This window comes from Camarhynchus parvulus, chromosome 11 (genome assembly GCF_901933205.1).
Source record: "Camarhynchus parvulus chromosome 11, STF_HiC, whole genome shotgun sequence".
NCBI classification, from domain to species: Eukaryota; Metazoa; Chordata; class Aves; order Passeriformes; family Thraupidae; genus Camarhynchus; species Camarhynchus parvulus.
Window position 1 is genome coordinate 19,080,472 of NC_044581.1, and position 18,602 is coordinate 19,099,073.

General features: G+C 47.3%; 1 protein-coding gene across 1 annotated transcript in view; it reads right to left on the reverse strand.

The window, feature by feature from the left end:
- Positions 1-8,582, reverse strand: part of CMTM4 (CKLF like MARVEL transmembrane domain containing 4) — a 37,888-nt gene extending 29,306 nt beyond the window's left edge. The window contains exon 1 of the mRNA XM_030955972.1: positions 7,819-8,582. Within this exon, the coding sequence (XP_030811832.1) occupies positions 7,819-8,004 (186 nt within the window). The 5' untranslated portion in view covers positions 8,005-8,582. The remainder of the gene's footprint in view (positions 1-7,818) is intronic.
- Positions 8,583-18,602: the final 10,020 nt, after the last annotated feature.

Consider the following 18,602-nt stretch of genomic DNA (forward strand, 5'->3'; position numbering starts at 1 on the left):
CATAAAGTAACTTGGAAAAAAACTGCCAGACCTGTTTTGAGCAATGCTGTACCACTGGCAGATGTGCAGCATTTGAAAACGCCCTGGGTTCGCTTCAGTGCAAGTCACAGCAGAAGCAGCACCTCGTGCAACCCATCACAGCACAGGACGTGCTCCTGCTCACTGCCACTGCTGGGCTTTCAGGCTCTCCTGAATGAAGCAAACAACCCCAGCCAGGTCAGCTCACTTCCAACCTGAACACTTTGGGAATGCAGATACGAGCGAAAGAAAATTTAAAGACACGCAAGCATCATCACCTGAATATCAAGTTACACATTAACAGAAGTTTAACTGGATGCTGGAACACTTGTCAGGGTAAAAATGCATCATATTCTTCCACAAGCTAAGGCATTACACAGCAGAGCCTTAATTACAGTTCATTAGACACCACAGGCAGGAATGTGATACTCTGAGTTATAGTTCCCAGTTTAATTTGCACACGGTGAGATTAAAACATCAGAGGATCTCTGCTCACCAGAGCCCCCACTGTGGGCTGTGAGTGGCCTCTCGTTCTGGGTGAGAGCTACACCAGCTCTAGGACCTCTGGGCCCTTTGCCACCAATACTTCTGACCCATCTTTTCTCTACTCATGGCCAGGTGTTCTCACACCTATTCTACAGCAGGCTGGTGTTGTCCAGCTTTTGCTTCCCTCCTCCCATATTCTGGAGTTGATGGCAAAAGTTCCAGGGAAACCAAAACATCACTTCCATGTTTTGGAAGCAGCTATGCAAATCATCTGAGAATTAGGTGACCTTTTTTTTTTAAAATAAGAATGTATTTTTAATTGCAGCTCTAGTAAGTGGTGACTTTAGCACTACAGAACAACAGCAGCTGACCCATTGGTAAGATGCTGCCTTGGAGTGGCTGCCTAGAACAGGGGCTGGACAAGGCTAAGAGAATAGAAGAAGTTATTTATTAAAGACCTTCAAAAGGCACATTTCGGGCAGTCAAAAGCCTCTGGCAGGGGAGGGGCTACACCCAAGATGGACAATGGAGGTTTTCAGACAATTGTAAGTTTGGTCCATTCACATATCAGGGGTTAATCCTCCAATTACAGCTTCAGGTAATGAAGTCATATTCCCCCAGTTTCCTCCCTTCCAACTCACTTTTGTTTGTACTTTTCGGGGCCTGAGGCTGCAGTGTGTCCCTGAGTTTCAGGCCTAAAAGAATTGTTTAGTGTGATCAAAACGTGAAGAGAGTTAACTAACACTCCATATGGAGTTTATACACTAATGCAGTACAGGATTTGAAAAATATGAAAGCTAAAATCCTAAAGGCATCAAGATGTCTCTTCACTGTGCATTTAGTTTTCTTTGTATGCAACATTTCAGTAAAAATTATTTGCCGAGGTCCTGAAGCAAGAGAGATTTTTTTGAAATGCAACTTTGAGCACAGGATGATGACAGCTATTGGAAAGTGTGCAAGTTGATTTTGCAAAACGATGCACTAACTCTCAACAGAAGTAACAGATTCCTCCAACACTGATTATGTTACAACCTCTTAAATTTCTAGTCCTTGTCTTATCTCAAGATGATAATTAAATCACTAGGGAGCCTCATCAACGAAAGATATTACCAGAAACATTACAAGAAGTTAAGATAGCTTTCCAATTACTAATACCATGAGAACTACATTAGTGTAGTGCATCTATTACTTATTGCACTGGTTCATTATGGAAAGGAAAAAAATACAGCATACTTGGTACAGACATAGTAGGAATTTCTCCTGAAACCAGAATTTAAAAACTATCCACCATCTTAAGAGGGAAATTAACAGGAATTTGGAGTTTACTGGCAGGAAGATATGATCATGGCCAGATGGTAGTTAAGAGACACCATGAAAGAAACCAAAACCCATTCACCTTTCTGTGGGAAGAAAGACACAGTAATTTCTTTAGTTGTTCACAGAAACAATAAAAAGCAAAGCTAAACAGAATTATCTTATTATTCTTCCATAGTAAATATTAGGATAAAAAATCACTGCACACCAATGCAGATCCACAACATTTAAAGATAAATCTTTTTGAAGAAAAGTCAAGAGTTTCAGAAGCACTGAAGAGACACCTGAAAACTATTTCTAAGCATATTAGTGCATTACAAATTTGATCCTCTCAATATGATACAACAGCCTTTTTCTAAGACCAAATACCAGAGATCACCAGTATCTGCTGTGATACTCAACATCTTCCACCAAAAATCAAAGCTCAGCACATGACAGAAAAAAGTCACAATTTCTTACAGTAGCACACATTCATTGTTTGGAGAGTGTAAGAGAATAAAAAGGTGGACAATGCAGATCATCACAGAGTGACTACAAATTGCCAGTGTGATCCTGGGATGATGAAAGAGGAGAAGTGTCGGGGAAAAGTGACATTGCAGAGAGGTGGGGCCCAGCCCCAAGGCCAGCTGTGCTCAGGCTGGGGCTCTGAGAGGCCCCTGTCCAGCAGAGCCCCTTGTCCAGCACTGCCCAAACCCTCCTGTCCTGCTCCTGCAGCACAAACAGGGCTGGCTGAGGGCACAAGGGCCAGGAGTTACAGCAAGGTCGTGTGTTAGCACAGAAACACAGAACAAAGAGCTATAAATGCTCCAACTAAATCCACAACAAAAAGGAGGAAGGCTTCTATCCCTCCAAAATGCAGAATAAATGAAGAGAACTAAACCTTAAGGTGAAACCACCACCTGTGAATAAAAAAGGCAGGTAAGGGCTGCCAGGGATCTGAAGTTCCCTCTGAGTGTCTCCTGCAGTGCTCTGCTTTTCACCAGGAGCACCGAGTGCTTCCCACAGGACGGATGTGACCTCCTCAGAACATCCCCCCACTGCCCCCTATTCACTGAATTAACACCCACTGACAGAAATCCAAACTCCAGCACAACCAATGCAAAAGCCATCTCCCTTCATGCACACTGATCCAGTGGAAGTTCCCTGACTTGCAGATGGCAGCTGCCTGGGAAGCACCCAGCTCCCTGCTCCAGCCCCCCATTCGAGCCAGGAATCACACCCAGAGCACTGCAGGGGCAAAGGAGCAGCCACGTCACACAGGCCCTCAGATGTGACACATCACACAAGAGGGGAGGTCGGGGGCTCCATCTAATCCTCCCCTCCAGCTGAGACGCTGAGCTCAAGACACGAGAAGAAAGCAGTAACTAAATATGAGATTAATGAACACCTCAGAATAGCTTCCAGCCAGATTCTAACAGTCAGCAATTAGCTTATTCCTTGGAACATAAATGCTATTACTTTAATTTTCCAATATAATTAACAATGAGAATTCTCAACAGTCTTATTACCCATGTAGGCATGCATTCCCGGCTTTTGAATTCTGTTTTCTTCATCACAACAGAACCTGACAGCCCAGAGTTCCACTGTAGTCCTGGCCTCTGCAACCCATTTCTGAATCTGGAATTGTATAACGACAGTAAGCCACAAAACAACTTTTTTTCAGTGCACAGCTACTCTCCACCAATGAAGATAGAATTTTTTATTCTGAAAACTGTGAACATCTGAACTGCTATTCCCACCAGATTTCATTGAGCTCAGACTGCTGCCTCCCCTGGCAATACCAAATGCTACAGACAAGAAGACAAGAGCAAGAAAGGAGTGATACTTCCCAGTGCACTCATCAGCATCTCCAGCTCAGAGACCTCCCAAGCAGAAGTATTATCTTCTTTAAAAGGAATCTCTGATGGATTTTTGTAGCATTTGGAACAAACACATGAGGAGAAGAATGTCTAGGGCTGTCTGAGCCACAGAAGCCATCACCAACCACCACAAATGCCATCCACCCTCTCAGCCAGCACATGCTAAGGGGTTTCTGCCTCTTGCTGCTCCCCGCAGAAGGCTGCTCTGTGATCCCAGGTAAACCATTCCTAACTGCTGCCGATGTCACGGGAACTGACCAGGCACAATTCTTCACACCCGCCGGCCCAGCTGCTAAAGGCGTCACATGTTACTTTAAATCAAATGCCTGTGCAAACCTGGCAGCGTTGCAGTGAGAACCAACCAGGTTTCCAACAGGATCCTGCCTGGTTTTCCTTTCCTCCAAGCCTATGAGCAGCCCACCTGGAGCCACACTCCCAAAAATACCGGGCAGCAAAGGGCAGCCACGACTGGCCATGGGAATTTCAGTCGGAAATGTGTCTGTGCCCAGCTTTAATGACAGTAAGATCCTTGAAGGTGCAGAATTACAATAACCAAGGAAAAATAATATCAATAATGCATTTGGAAAAGCTGAAAACGAAAATGAAGAGGCGGGGAAAAAGCAGACAGTCTCATCTAAAATGAAACCATTTCCAGCAAAGAGGGGGTACCTCCTTACCAGCTGATCTCCTTGGCAGGACAGAATGGGCCCCTCCTGACTCCCCACAGTAAACACCTCTTTTCAGCAAGCACACTCATGAGAAACTGTCCTTAGGAAATTCAAGGGAACGGGGAGAAAGTACTGAAATTAAACAAATCATTTGAGGACATCCAAAGCAAAGTTTTCCAGTGATATCCATTTCATCATTGTACAGCAGTCTCTGTGGGAAGTATTACAGCCCTCAAAAGCATGAGAAACAAATTCATGCCAGAAAGAAATGAGAATAAACTCTATAGAACATTCCTGCTCTGCTCTCCAAGGACAGCCACCTCTCCCTCCTTCCATGAGAAAAGGTACTGCTCCTTTTAAACACCAGAAGGTCAACGGAGACAACCTCTCCAAAGCAAAAACATTTCTTTGGTCAGCACACAAATGCACTGGCTTCTCCCTGACTTCCCTTTTGAGATCAAAGTCCCATTAGAACAAAACCAAAAGGCACAAACCAACCATGAAAAGTCCAAGCTACCTTAAGTACTCTCCCCTTCCATTTCCCTTCATGCCCTTTGTCTGTCCCTTCCCACCTGTCTGGAGACTCCCTCAGGTGTCAGGAGCCCTGCACACTCCTTTTCTGCCGTGGTCCAACACTCCCCACCTTCCTCCAAGCTGCTGCTGTAAGGAGGCCACAGCTGCAGCCCCAGTACAGATGTTCCCTCACAGATCCCAACAAACACACACAACTATTTCAACAGAACACTGAGATACAGGTAAAGGCTTCCTTTCTGAAAAGCTCACCTACCTGGCAACTGTCAAAATCAGGGAAGTCATTTCAATGCTAAGCTGTTCCACATGGGCCCCTTCCCTTACTCCCTCACTGCTCCTCACACTGCTGTTACTGACCACTGGCCATAAAGAGCAGATGTAACCCCTAAATTGCAGTTTTCCAGTCTGCAACCAAATCTAAACTTAGCAAAACCCGAAACAAGGCTGAGAAATAAGCTGCACAAGACCATACATGAAACATCATCATAACCCATTACACTGGTGTCCCTTCAAAGGACATTTTGGGGCATATTGTCTTGAAATATTAATGAGTTAAAACTATTGTCCCCTCTAGCAGCACTTACATTAACTCCATATGCCTACAATGTAATCATGGTTTCCCTCCTGTAACAACCCCTTTATTTGAATCCGTAAAGATAAATCTACAACAAATTAACAGAGCCTTACACCTATTTTAAGTGATGTGGGGTTTTCCCCGTTCCCTGTTCCTTCTGCTTTTGACAGTCAAAAATGGGCATTTGGAAGCAGGGCCATCCAAGCCACAAAGAGCAGCAGTTTTCCTTCCCTCAGCACCACAGGGCAGTTTGTGGGAAGCCCTTCAACCAAAGATTAGAACAAGCAGCAGCAATGTCTGCCTCGAGCTGATATTTTGCCTGGCAATCACAAATGTATTTTAAGATAAATCCTGATGCTAAATGAAGCACATGCATTGTAATCTTTCCTGTAACATTCTTTTATACTATAATACACTTAGAGACTTTTATCTTAACCAAAACTTGCCTTTTTCCTTTTTGTAATGTTCTTTAGAGTGCCAGGAGTTCCTTCTTGTTTTTAAGAGATAGAGTTCTACACCACAGACTTTGTTACGTTTCAGCTCCTACAGTATTTTTGTAAAGGCATTATTGAATATTGTAATTGCAATAATTATACTTGGCAAATAAGCAACCTAAGTACACCATGGAATGTGCTCTCTCTCCTTTCTTTTCCAACACTGCTCAGTTTTCCATTGGTTTGCAAATGTCAGTAGTCTCCTCTTCCATTACCATGAATGGGGAGTTTTTTTGCGTACAAGTAACCAGGCTGAGGTGGTGCACAGCCTTCCACCCTACACTAGCTAACCTTATTTCTTTTTAACTGCTGCCTCTCTGCATTCATACACTCCTGGGAACCACATGCAATAACTCAGATCATTCTTATGAAATTGGCACCAAGCACAGCTCAGCTCCTCTCAGGACACTGCTCTGCAAGTATCAATCTCCCCAAGGATGAACTGGCAGCAGCAGTGTCTTTGTCCAGGGACAAGGAAACCTCTCTAACTCCAGCAGAGTGTGGTTTTCCCCCATCTTTCTTTACAAGACTTAAAAACTTATGAGGTGTACTCCATGCGTCTTTGGGATTTGTTCCAAGCAAGTCAGATTTAATAATAAAGGATTCGGTTACAATCAGTAATTAGTCATTTTAATGACAAGTTTTTAACAAGACTTGCCATGGTTATTAGCGTACTGCCGAAAGGATCTGCAGTAGGAACTGAAACAAAAATCCCGAGGGCGGATTATTTCAGCGTATCAGGCAGCACCAGCCCAGGATTTCCACCACATGGACAGTTTTTAACAGCTCGAAGACAGGTAGATGTTGCACAGTGATGACAGATCCCTTGGCTCCAGTCCTGAACACACACAACGCACACACTGCGCTAACACGCTCACTGCTACCACTGCAGAGCACAGATCCTACCCTGCGCTGAGGAGATGAGATGGAAACAAATCACACTTCCAAATCCTGGATTTTACTGGGCATTCATAAAAAATGAATTCATCACTGGAGTCCTCTATAAACTTGTGTGCAGCTGAAGCCAGGATACTTCCAATGTGTTTTTCATGAAACCTGTATGTGCAGGTTTTGCCTTGTACTAACCAGCAGTGGATTTATATGCCAAAGTTATAAATACGAAATATTAAAATGTTTCTGGCATCACACTTTTCAAAGAACTTGTTTAAGTTACAAGAATTTGCAGCACCCTGTAAGAAATTACTTTAAAATCTGTTTCAAGGTGATTGCCATTTGCATAAAACACCTCTTTTATTAAGATCCTGAAAAACACATTTGTTGATTTGAAAAATATAAATATCATAGACTTGGAAAGCAGATCAGATGAAGGCACTAGCAGCACAGAAACTGCTGAAATGCTGCGGTGTTTGTTACGCGTTTCACTGCTGGGGTGGTCCGAGCCTTGCACGGGCTCCATCAAACTGAACCAGCCCAGGTGTCCGAAGTACACGAACGAACCCAGCTCACGTTTAATTTCACAATACAAAACCTCACGTTTGGTGTTCGGGGTTTTTTAAGGGTTTCTTTCTTTTTACTCGGTGCACTTAGGAGAACTTCAGCCCTCTAAGGGCAAGCAGGCGAGCGAGGGCTCTGCGAGCTCCGCACCCGGCACCGGGCGGGTCCCCCGGGGGAACGGCGGAGCCTCCCCCGGGCACCGGGCCGCTGTGAGCGGGCTCGGAAGGTGCGGTGCTGGCACCGAGCCGCCGTGCCGCGCTGTCCCGGCCCCGCAGCGCTTCTCTGGGCACGCCGGCGCCCCGCGGGCACACGGCCCCGGCGGATCGCGCTCCCGCGGCCCCGGCAGCGCCGCACGGCCCGGCCGGGCCCGCCCCTCACACCGCCCGGCCGCAGCCCCGCTCCCCCGCCGCGGTACTCACCACCTCGGCCAGCTTCAGCCTGCCCAAGGTGCCCCGCAGGTAGTCCAGGTCGCAGCGCAGGCCGCCCAGCCCGCGGCGCTGGCTGACGGGCTCCGTGGTGGGCTGGTAGGGGCTGCTGGCCGCCGAGATCATGGAGGCGCTGGACGCCTCGCCGTCGAAGCCTTCCAGGTCATCGCCGTTCCTCATGGTGCCGGTGCTGCCGGTGCCGCCGGGGGGTGGCCGCGGGCTCCGGGCCGAGCGCCGCGCTCAGCTAAGACAGTGAGGGCTGCATGGCCGCCCCGCGCCCGCCTCAGGCGCAGCGGTGCGGGGAGCGCCCCGGCAGCATCGCGCGGAGCGGGGCCGCGCTGCCGTGCGGAGAGGCGCGGAGCGCTGCCCCGGTACCGTGCGGAGCGGCGCGGAGCGCTGCCCCGGTACCGTGCGGAGCGGCGCGGAGCGCTGCCCCGGTGCGGGGAGGAGAGGCGCGGAGCGCTGCCCCGGTACCGTGCGGAGAGGCGCGCAGGGTGCGCGGAGCGGAGCTGCGCTGTCCCGATGCGGAGCCGTGCCCCGGCCGGAGGCGCGCAGCCCTGAGCGCCGCAGCCCGCCCCGCCGCTCGGGGGCGCGCTCCCGGCTCCGCTGTCCTAGTTCTGATCGCGATGCCGGTCCCAATCCCGGTTCTGGTCCTGGTACCGATCCGATCCGATCCCGGTCCCGGTCCTGGTCCCGGTCCCGGTCCCGGTCCCAGCAGAGCAGCCCAGCTCCGAGCGGCGCCGCCGCACCGCTCCTCCCCCTGCGCGGAGCGGAAAAGGCGGGCAGGCCCGCCCCGGAGGGCGCGCAGCCGGGCGGTGCCTGCGCCGCGCCCGCCCCGCGGGGAGGGCCGCGCACCTGCCCCGGGCACCGCGCCCGCCCCGGCCCGCGCTGCTGCCGCTGCTGCTGCCCCGCCCGGCCCGCGGCCGCTCGGCTTTCTGCGGCCGCTGCTGGCACCGAGGTGCGCTCACGGCCCCAGCTCGGCCCCCGCGGGGCGGGCTCGGAGCAGGCTCCGGGCTCCCGGCCGAGCCCCTGCGCTGACACTGCGCCCGAGCGGCTCCGGCAGCGGAAACCTCCGCGCCGTTCTTCCACCAGTGTTGTCTTTCGAAACAGTGACGTTTTCCAAGGTAGCCTTGACTGGCTCTGAGTCAGATTTTGGGGGTGCTTTTCCTTGTGCTATGTCACGACAAATAAGGACAAATCGCACCATAACCTGGCAAATCCAGGTGAGGGAAATACAGCTAAGTTTTGTTTTGTTTTGTTTTGTTTTTTTTAACACAGCCGTACTGCTGTGCAGTTCAGTTGTTCCGTGTTGCATCCTGTGATCTGTCTTGGTTATCAGCCAGGCTCTGATAGACCCGTGCTCCTGTTCTTGTCACTGATAGTTTACACTGTCACCTGTTCCACATTACAGCACTTTAACACATTAACAAGTCTAGCATCTTCCTCTGGCCTCCAAGAGTCTAACTGCTACAGTTCTTCTGTTTTCCATGAGTACTGTGAATTATCCACCTGGGGATTTCCTTTCCGGTTACCTGTGTGTCTACACACAGGTGGACACACAGGTAACTACTCATGTCTCCCTTTCAGTTCCCTTGAAACTCCTTTGATCCCTCTTTTCATAGGTTGTACCGTGTACACCTGATTTTTAATTTCAAGATATTTTTCTTCTTTCATTTGGCCTCTGAATAAGCACGTCCAAAGAAGGAGGGGCAAGGAGAGAGAGCCAGGGAAAGAGCCAGGGGTTTGTTCACCACTAACAGTCACAGCTTGGTTAACTGGAGCTGGAGCTGACTGTGCAAAGTCCTTCCACAGCTTCTCTGCTACACCCTGAGCACCAGGGTGAGGCCGATATTCTCAAGCAAAGTGAAGAGCTGGGAGATGTGTAAAAGAAAGTCATTGCCCTTTGGTGAAAAGTGAGCAGCAGGGAAAGAAAAAAATAAGAAAACATGAGCAAAGCATGGAGAAAGAGGGTAACTCTTGCTTAGGTCACATGAACCTGGCCTAACAATAGGAAATCATGTAAGGGGAAAATCCCACTATGGCACAGGGCTGGACTAATGGGTGCTTACAGTCTCTTATCTCAGTTCTTGTATAACTCTAGGGAGTTATAGAAATTAGAACTCTCACAATATGTGGTTGTCATTTAGGAGAGCATCTCTGGGTTGTAACTGAAGGCTCCATGGCTGTTTCAGGAACACAAGTTATGCATATTTACCTGAAGAGACATTTAACCTTTATTTTGAAGGACTGCTGTTGCAGTTCTGGAAAACTGTCCTGAGCAAAGCAAGGAAAACATTTCTGAAACATCCAATGAGTATTATTTTGGTCAATATTTTGCAATTCTAACCAAAACACATCAGTGTGTTGAAAGAGAATCTAAAGGTGTGTTGAAGAAGGACAAAGGGGGAAGATGGTTGAGTGGTTTAGCAAAAGCTGAGGTGGGAGGAGATCTTTATTCTGGCTGTTTGCTTAGTTCCTCCAGCACACCCTTCTGCAAACTTCTTAATAACTTCCTTCTCCCCTGGAGTGGAGAACATGAAGCGTAAATGTATTTAAATCGTGAGAGCAGTTTGGGGGTGCTGGGAGGTGCAGACACACCGAACCCGTCTGGTTTTGGGCAGCCAATTCCCGGGGTAGGGAGAGCACAGGGAGAGAGTTCTGCTCCAGCAAGGTGTTCTGGGGCAAGGGGAGGGCTGGTCCCAGCATGTGCTGGGTGTCCCAGCTCCCAGGGCAGCTCCTGAGTGTCCCAACTCCTGAGTGTCCCAACTCCTGAGTGTCCCAGCTCCCAGGGCAGCTCCTGAGTGTCCCAGCTCCTGGGTGTCCCAACTCCTGAGTGTCCCAACTCCTGAGTGTCCCAGCTCCTGAGTGTCCCAGTCCCAGGCAGTCCTGGTGTCAACTCCTGGGTCCGCCCAGGGCAGCTCCTGAGTGTCCCAGCTCCTGGGTGTCCCAGCTCCTGAGTATCCCAGCTCCCAGGGCACAGCCCTGCCAGGAGAGCCCACACCCAGCCCAGGCTGTGCTCGGATGCCTGGCGTGCTCCTGGATGGGTGGGTGGGCTGGACTGACTTGGCAAGGCTGGCTGAGGCTGCTGCCAACATTTAACAAAGGAATCCTTTACACACATTCTTGCCTGATACGGCACCTTTTCAGCTCTGCAGCACGGGATGGAAAAAAAGTCTATGTTTAATATGTAAATAGAAGTAGTGATCCAGGAAAAAGGTCACTGCATTCATCGCCGCGGATCAGATCGCTCTCAGATAACTTTGGCGTTGGGAGTTTCCAGCACAGCCTGCCATTCCATTGTGTGCTGCTCACGGGGACCAGGAAAATGGGGAACTGGGTCACTCATCAGCACTCAAGACACCACCATAGTATGGAGCTAATCAGATCAGGGAATTAATCACTGAGTTCTTCACATCCAGCTAAAATGGGACTGAAGAGTGAAAACAAGGAAGAAGCAGCACTGAGGGAAAAAACCAAGTATGCTGTTCATAGACACTGCAATTAAATGATCTGATTGTTACAGAACAGTTGAGTCAGCTTTGACAGAATTAAAAACTCCCCATCAGAAGGAATCTCCAGGACACTGATCATAAATTAAAACCAGCTGGTGAGTTAGGTGTAAAAAGCAGTTGAAAGAGAATCTTAAATATTCTCAGTGAACAAACTGAACAAAGAGACCTTCATCTCTCAACCTTCATCTCAGCTGTTCCTACAACCTCTCATAAACTTGTGAACCAATTTTGGGTTCTTTTCATTAAGCACATTTAAGTGCTATTTCCAAGATTAAAACTGTGATTCTATTCCAGTAGAATACGGATATCAATTTAAAACCAGATTTTAAAGTGCATTTATGTAGTTTAAACACACTTAAAAGTATTTCAATGCTTAAACATAAAATTTTGTAGATCTGAATGGTGCTTATTAGGAATGGTGCTTTAATGCAGTCAAGAGTGTAAAAGGCATTAGAATCCTAACAGGAAAGTTACATCTGTGCAAGTACCTGAAAAGAGCTGAGAGGTTCTTTAAGAAAAGGCTCCGGTATTTCCACGTGACCTACCAAAGGGAAGGAGCACTGGTATGCTGCCAAATTCCAGGAGAGCTGAGCAGTGATTAGAGTTTAACTTTGGCATCAGACAGGAGGCTTTTTTCCCCTTGAAATTCTCAATGTAAAAAGTGCTGAAGCTTTTTCTCAGCTTTTCAGTTGGGGAAAAGAAAAAAGCCAAGCCCCACCTTCAAAAGCTAATAAAGAACTTGCTTTAGGAAAACATCTGGTAGCTTTGAGTGCCTCAGTGCAGGGAATTGTGCATTTTCCCAGTGTGGGAGTGTTGTGTGCACGCTGGTTCTGAAGCCATGAGCTGCATGGGAGGCGGACAAATAATTTTGCTGAGTCAGAAGCAGGAATTAATAGAAGAAGAAGCTGTGAGTTTTGGCAGATTTTAAGCAGAAGGAAGACTGTCTGGGATGGTGGGGAGCCGTGAGATCAGTTCTCTGTAATGCTGCTGAACAGTGTGACCATCCCATGTCACCACATCCAGCCACAGCTGGGCGCTGCAGCCTCCACAGCAGGACACCACCAGGAAAGGCACCTCAGGAACAGTGAGGAGACCTGGGTTCCACAGCTGGGAGTCAAAAACCAGCACTGCCAGCTGAGCAAAGGGGTCAAAGCACAGCCCTGCCAGCTGAGCAAAGTTCAGAGAGAAGCAGAGAGGAGAACAGAAAGAAGCTGAGATGAAGGGCAGCCTCTAAAAGCTTCTTGCAAGTTCCACTGGCTGAAAACACTGTGCCCATTTGGCCAGGGTCTCTTGGACACACACCACAGCACAGTGAGGGACCCCTGGGCTTTTCATCTGGTTAAAAAAGTGCAGCTTCAGCAGCCAAAATGTGGTGAGTCCTACTCCTCTCCTCAGCTACAACATTAGTCTGTGCAGACTTTCACCACCTCCACCTGGATTCCAGCCCTGAGGCCTTGGAAAACAAACAGAGCAGCCCTGGAGCGCCCCAGGCTTCAGCCTCCGGTGACAGTCCCCAGCCCCAGGGATGCCACCAGCTCTCACAGCTGGGACAGCAGCAGCTGAAGTCCCCCCAGGACCCTGCCAAGGAGCTGTACTGGATTAAGGGACAGGTAAAAGTGTCACCGCTGAAACTTCACCATCGCTATCAGGAAACAGTGTTTTGTTTTCCCTTTCAAAAACAAACCAAAAAGAAAAAAAAGATTCCTCCCGCCCCACAAACAAGACCAAGAAAGGCAATGCTGCCAAACAGATCAGTCAGACCCTTACCTTGCAGACAGGAACGCGACTTCATGCGCTTTTAACAATGAGCCATTCACAGAACTAATTTTTTTTTTTTTACTCCAGGATTAGGGACTGACATCTCATTCTGTATCATCTACTGGGCAGGTTTGGTAGTGAATGAGGAAGTCACTGGCTCCTTTCACCTCGAAAAACTTCTAAGGGCATCTGCACTCTGCAAGTGCCAGAGAGGGGTTACTGTGCAGCCACAGCTGGGCCAAAGGGCAGCAGACATTCAACAGAGCAGAAGGTGAAATGAATTCCTATAAAAAAGAGAAGCAAAATGCCAGATTCTTAAGAAAAGTGCCAGCAGACCTTTAATGGTGCTGGGAACCAGCCAAGACTGTGAGTTACATTTCTTTTGAAAGAATCCTGTATAATGAAGCACACTGAAAAAATATGCAGAGAGACTGACAGCAGTGTTTATTTTATTCATGGCACTACATTTATCCAGGGAACTGAGGGGAAAAAAAGCCTTGAACTGAGAAAAAGGTGGTGGTCTTCCAATAACACCATAAAACCACACAGACCTAGAGCAGAAGGCCAGAAAACTCTTGTTCCCTCTGCATGGACGTGGGGATGCTTCCTCTGCAACATCAGTAGTTTCAGAGCAAGTGATGGAGCAGGCAGGCTACAGCAGACCTTGGAGGGAAAGAGCCGGGGTTTATTTTTTGAGGAGGTGGGAAGCTGAAGGGGAGGATGAAAAAATTGTATAAACCATGTTTTATAAGAAAAGTTTTAAAGGTCCCTTAGCAGGCTTAAAAAAAAGATGAAGTACACTCACTACATTCTTTCTTTCCACGGACGGAACGGGCCAGCGAAAACAACTGACCTCAACTGTCTGAATCTTGTGTGTGTTGTTATGCAACAACCCAGCCAGTCCCCGCACTTCTGGGGAACTGCACATGGTGGAGAAGTTCATTCTTTAATTACCCTCCTGAATTTGTTTTACTTACAGCTAACCTGCAGCTGACTGCTAACATCAGCAACCATAACAGCAGTTCAGAGAATATTCCCTTTTGCAACAGCACCTAATTTCTCCATACGATGGAACTCTGTATTCAGCTCATCTGGCTCATTCCCTCACAGAGTGTTTCTTTGGTTACATGGGTCTTGTACATGGAAGGGAAAGTTTTGGCTTTTTGGCTTTTTTTTCAACAGGAAAAATAATTTCAAGTCTTCCATCACTGACTATAAACCCAAAGCAGGCATATGGCCCCAGCTCTCCACAGCCATACACAGAGGGACTAATAAATCCTGATTCCTTGCAGGCTTGTCTTCTCTTCCCACCTTCCCCACCTCACCCCTCCCAGCGAGGCCACTGCCCCAGCCCCCTCCCCAGGGTCCCCTTGCACAGGGAGCAGCTCAGCTCCTATTTCTGTCCTCCAACCCCTGCTCGAGCAGAAGGAAGCCAGCGCTGCGCCAGGTTCTGTGTGTGCAGACCACAGATCTTTGTTTGGCTGGGCTCGCCTAGGAACCAGCCAAACTTCCTTGGCAATCCCTGCCTAAAGCAGAGGAAATCTTTGGATTTATCGTCTCCACCAAGCCCTTAATTTTCATGCAACTGGGATTAAGTCAGCTGTCTGTGAGATCTTTCTTGTCACTGAAACTGGCCAAAAGATTTAAGTTATTTTTGAGGAGGGGACAGAACAGGACAGAGCACAAATGCAAAAGCAGTGGAAACCATGCTAAAAATATTTGAAATATGACAGCATTCTCTTAATAGTTGTGTTGTACTTCTGTTCAGCTGAAAGGTGACTTGGGAGAGATTTTGACAGGATTTTACTGTTTTAAGTAATATCAGATCTTGCCAGTTTCTCAGCATTGCAAGATACTGGTCAAAACATCCTGATTCAGCCAGTTAAGCACAGTTTATTAGTCACCTACTGAGAATCCAGTGTTGTCCTGGGGCATGTGTTCTCTTCCCAGGAAAACAAACCTGGAAGTAATAATTCAGGTTCACAGCATAAACAAATGCCAGTATTAATTCAGTAGCCCCCATCTCTTGCACAGATCAAGGGCAGATGTTCCCTTGTTTCCAAACCAGCCCATCACCACAGGAACTCCCAACTCTTACCAAAGCTTGAGCCCAGCTGTGGAGGTCAGGCTCCATCACTGACCTCCACAGCTGAGGGAGAAAGAGCCACTTGTGGGTTTGGTTGGAAGTGCCCAGAGCTCTCCCTCCTTCTGCCTTCGTTTTGCATTCAAGAGATTTTCTGTGCATTCAGTGACTGGTCTTTAATGAAATGGAGTTCTCTTCTACTTCTTCTTCTCTGCCTGTAGGCCCAGTAACTGAACTCCTTCAGAACATCAGAAAATTTGGAACATCTTCACTTTCTAATAATCTCCAGAGTATCGGCAGTATACCAAGTCCTTTGTGGGTAATCATTTTCCTCCTCTGCAAAGGAGAAGTTTTAATTTGGTGCCCTCAGGGCACAGCACTGTCCTGCAGTCCCTCTCACTGAGGCCATGGACAACACACAGAGTGGATCTGATCTCAGCAGCCCTCTCCATCCATCCATCCATCCATCCATCCATCCATCCATCCATCCATCCATCCATCCATCCATCCACCCATCCATCCATCCATCCATCCATCCATCCACCCTCAGGGGTCTCACTCCCCCTGTTCTGTCAGTGAAGTCCATTCCACTCCCTCTCTAAAAGGCAAGTCCTTGACTTTTGGAATGCTGTCAGACTGGTCAGGTGAGTGCCAGAGATCTACAATGGCATTTTCCTTTCCTCAACTTTAATATTTCACTGCACATGCTTGCAGTAGTTGCAAGTCCATTTCTGGCATATTTTGAGGGATTGTTTTGGGCAAGCCTATTGTAAATCAAAGGCGACTCCGACAAAGGGGAGAGAGAATGATGCATCTGACTCCATCATCAGAAGGCCAAAGAATACTTTATTATACTATACTATGTACATTGTGTCTAAACTGAATCTGCCCTGCACTCACTCTTGCTCACAAGCGCTCACCCTGCACTCATCTCTGATTCTCCGTGGCTGTCAGTGACAGTCCCACACACACACCTGGCCCTGGCAGGCCAAGGGAACCAAACACCCTCACTGTGGGTAAACCATCTCCACATTGCATTCTGCTTTAGCACAGCACAGGCACAGCAAGCCAGATAAGAATTGTGTTTTCCTCCTTCTCTGCTTGTCTCACAGCTTCTCTCTGTTCAGAGGCCATGTGAATACCACACAGGCTCAAGTTAAAGATGACATTTTTATGTCATAAAGCTACACTGGATGTTACATACAAAACATTTGTAGTGAAAAAGCTCACACTTTTCAAAGGCAGCTTGTGCAAGCTAATTCAGCTTCCTTGTGGACAGATAAAACTGTTGGCTTTCAGTGCAGGACTCTGCTATTTCAGCTTTTGTTCTGAAAGAAACAAACCAGTCAAACCAGTGTCAATTTAGTCAACTCGAAATTAAAAGGAGAACACCTTAACTCATATTAAAATACAAAAAACTGAATGGAATTGCTTTTCTTTGGGAAAAAAATCATCAGCTCACTCTTTGGAAGATACTCGGATATCAAAACAAAAAGAATCTGCCAAACAGGAATTACTGAGGGAAGCTGACAAGCAGTGCCTTTGCCCTTTGCCAATGCCTTTGTAGACATATCCAGCATTGTCACCTTTAGGCACCAATCCCACGCCTGCCACCTCCCGGGCTTGGAATATTTCAGCTCCAGAAATGTTCATCAAAACATAATTAAGTGTTAGGGAAAGGGGAGTGAGGGATCTTTTCCCTCAGATAAAGTGTTACTACTCATAGTGTTGGTTCTGCTGCACAAGGTCTGCTACCAAAGGCAACGAAGAAAATTAATTGCTTCCCTTGGTTCTGACATAATCTCACAGACCTCCTGCATGTAATTACTACCATGCTTCCCATAAAGCCCTCCAGGAGCTCACAGCGGGGGGCTCTGACTCCTGGAACAAACCAGGGATTACAGAGCTCCTTGAGAGAGTGACAGTGCTCCAGATCCACTCACACTGCCAGGTCACAGCGCTGGCATCATCACTGCTGGCCACAGCAGCACCGTGCTCCTGGGGCACTGCTGCACTCAGCAGCCACAGCTGTGCTGCTGATGCTGCACCATGGCCGTGGTGCTGATGCTGCAAGCCTTTTTATTCTTTTAAGACAACCAAAGCAGAATTAGGTGCCCTATCCTTCAGGTTTTTGGAGACATGCCTGATTTGGAAGCATTGTAACAGGATATTTATATTACCACTTGTCAAGAAATTCACTGGAGAAAATTCGTTGAGCTTTTTTCAAAACATTTGAATTTCACTGAGGTACATGTGGAAGCAGAGATCACTTCCTTTCACTCTTCCAGGGAGCAGAAATCCCATTCAATCCCACCCTGTGCTCACCTGCAGTGCCCATTCCATGGAGCTGCTGATAAACCACTTACAGGGAGTGCAGGAAGCTCACAGGAGCCAGCAGTGTCCCAAAGCAGCAGCTCAGACTGTTGGCTTTTGTGATTATTTGTGCTTGTTGTCTTCTCCACACAATCTGAGTGGGTCAGTGAAGGAGAAATTCATTATTACAAAGGCATTCCAGCATGGCAGGCTGGAATTTTAATGTCAATTCCTTGAAGGGAAACTGAATTCCAATAAAGAGTGCCTTTGGAATTAAACTGTATCTATCCTATGAATACATTATTTATTTTTAAATGAAAAAGACCATGCAACAGATAAGTTTGGGTTTGGTACCAAACAGTCCATTCAAGCTCTAAACACAGACCCAGACAAGCAGAGTCTCCTTCAGGTCATCGATAACAACCTCTTAACCCCCAGCTTCTCCTATGCAGGCATTTGAACTGCAATGACTCAGAAATTCACTCTTCTGTTCAAGCAGAGGCTCTTACCCGAGCAGTTCATTCTCTAACAAAACCCTGCCACACCTGAAAAGCCAGAGAGGTTAATGCCACCATTTGGAACAGCACAGGCAGTGAATGACTCCTCTTCTAAGAGCAGATTAGAAAGCTTAAATCAGCCTTCAGAGCAGCCTTAAGAAAGATTCTTCTGCACCAAAGCCTTATTATCCCAATTTTTCCCCCTAACTTTGGGACATTTTGCTTTGAAAAGAAATGAATTACAGTTGAAGAGCAACAAAGTCAGAGTTATAAGTTCTTCCACTTCCATCCACTGTCACCATCTTTCCAAAGTCACTTTCAACTTCACCTCATCTGAAGATGAAGTCTTCACTTGGTTTTCTCCCAGACTAATAGAATAGAATAGAATTCTCTTCATATACTCAAAAAATATTTTCTAAAGCCCATCTGAAAGGGTTAAAATTAATTATTCACATTAATGAGCTAATGAAAACATTATGGCAATTCTAAAATGATAATTGTTTCATGGCCTCATAAGCATTCCCTTCTGGAGAAATTATATTCCAGAAAGCCAAAGCTTAGCTGATTTATATTTCAGAGGCAGGGTGACTCAAGAAACATTCATACTTAGAGCTT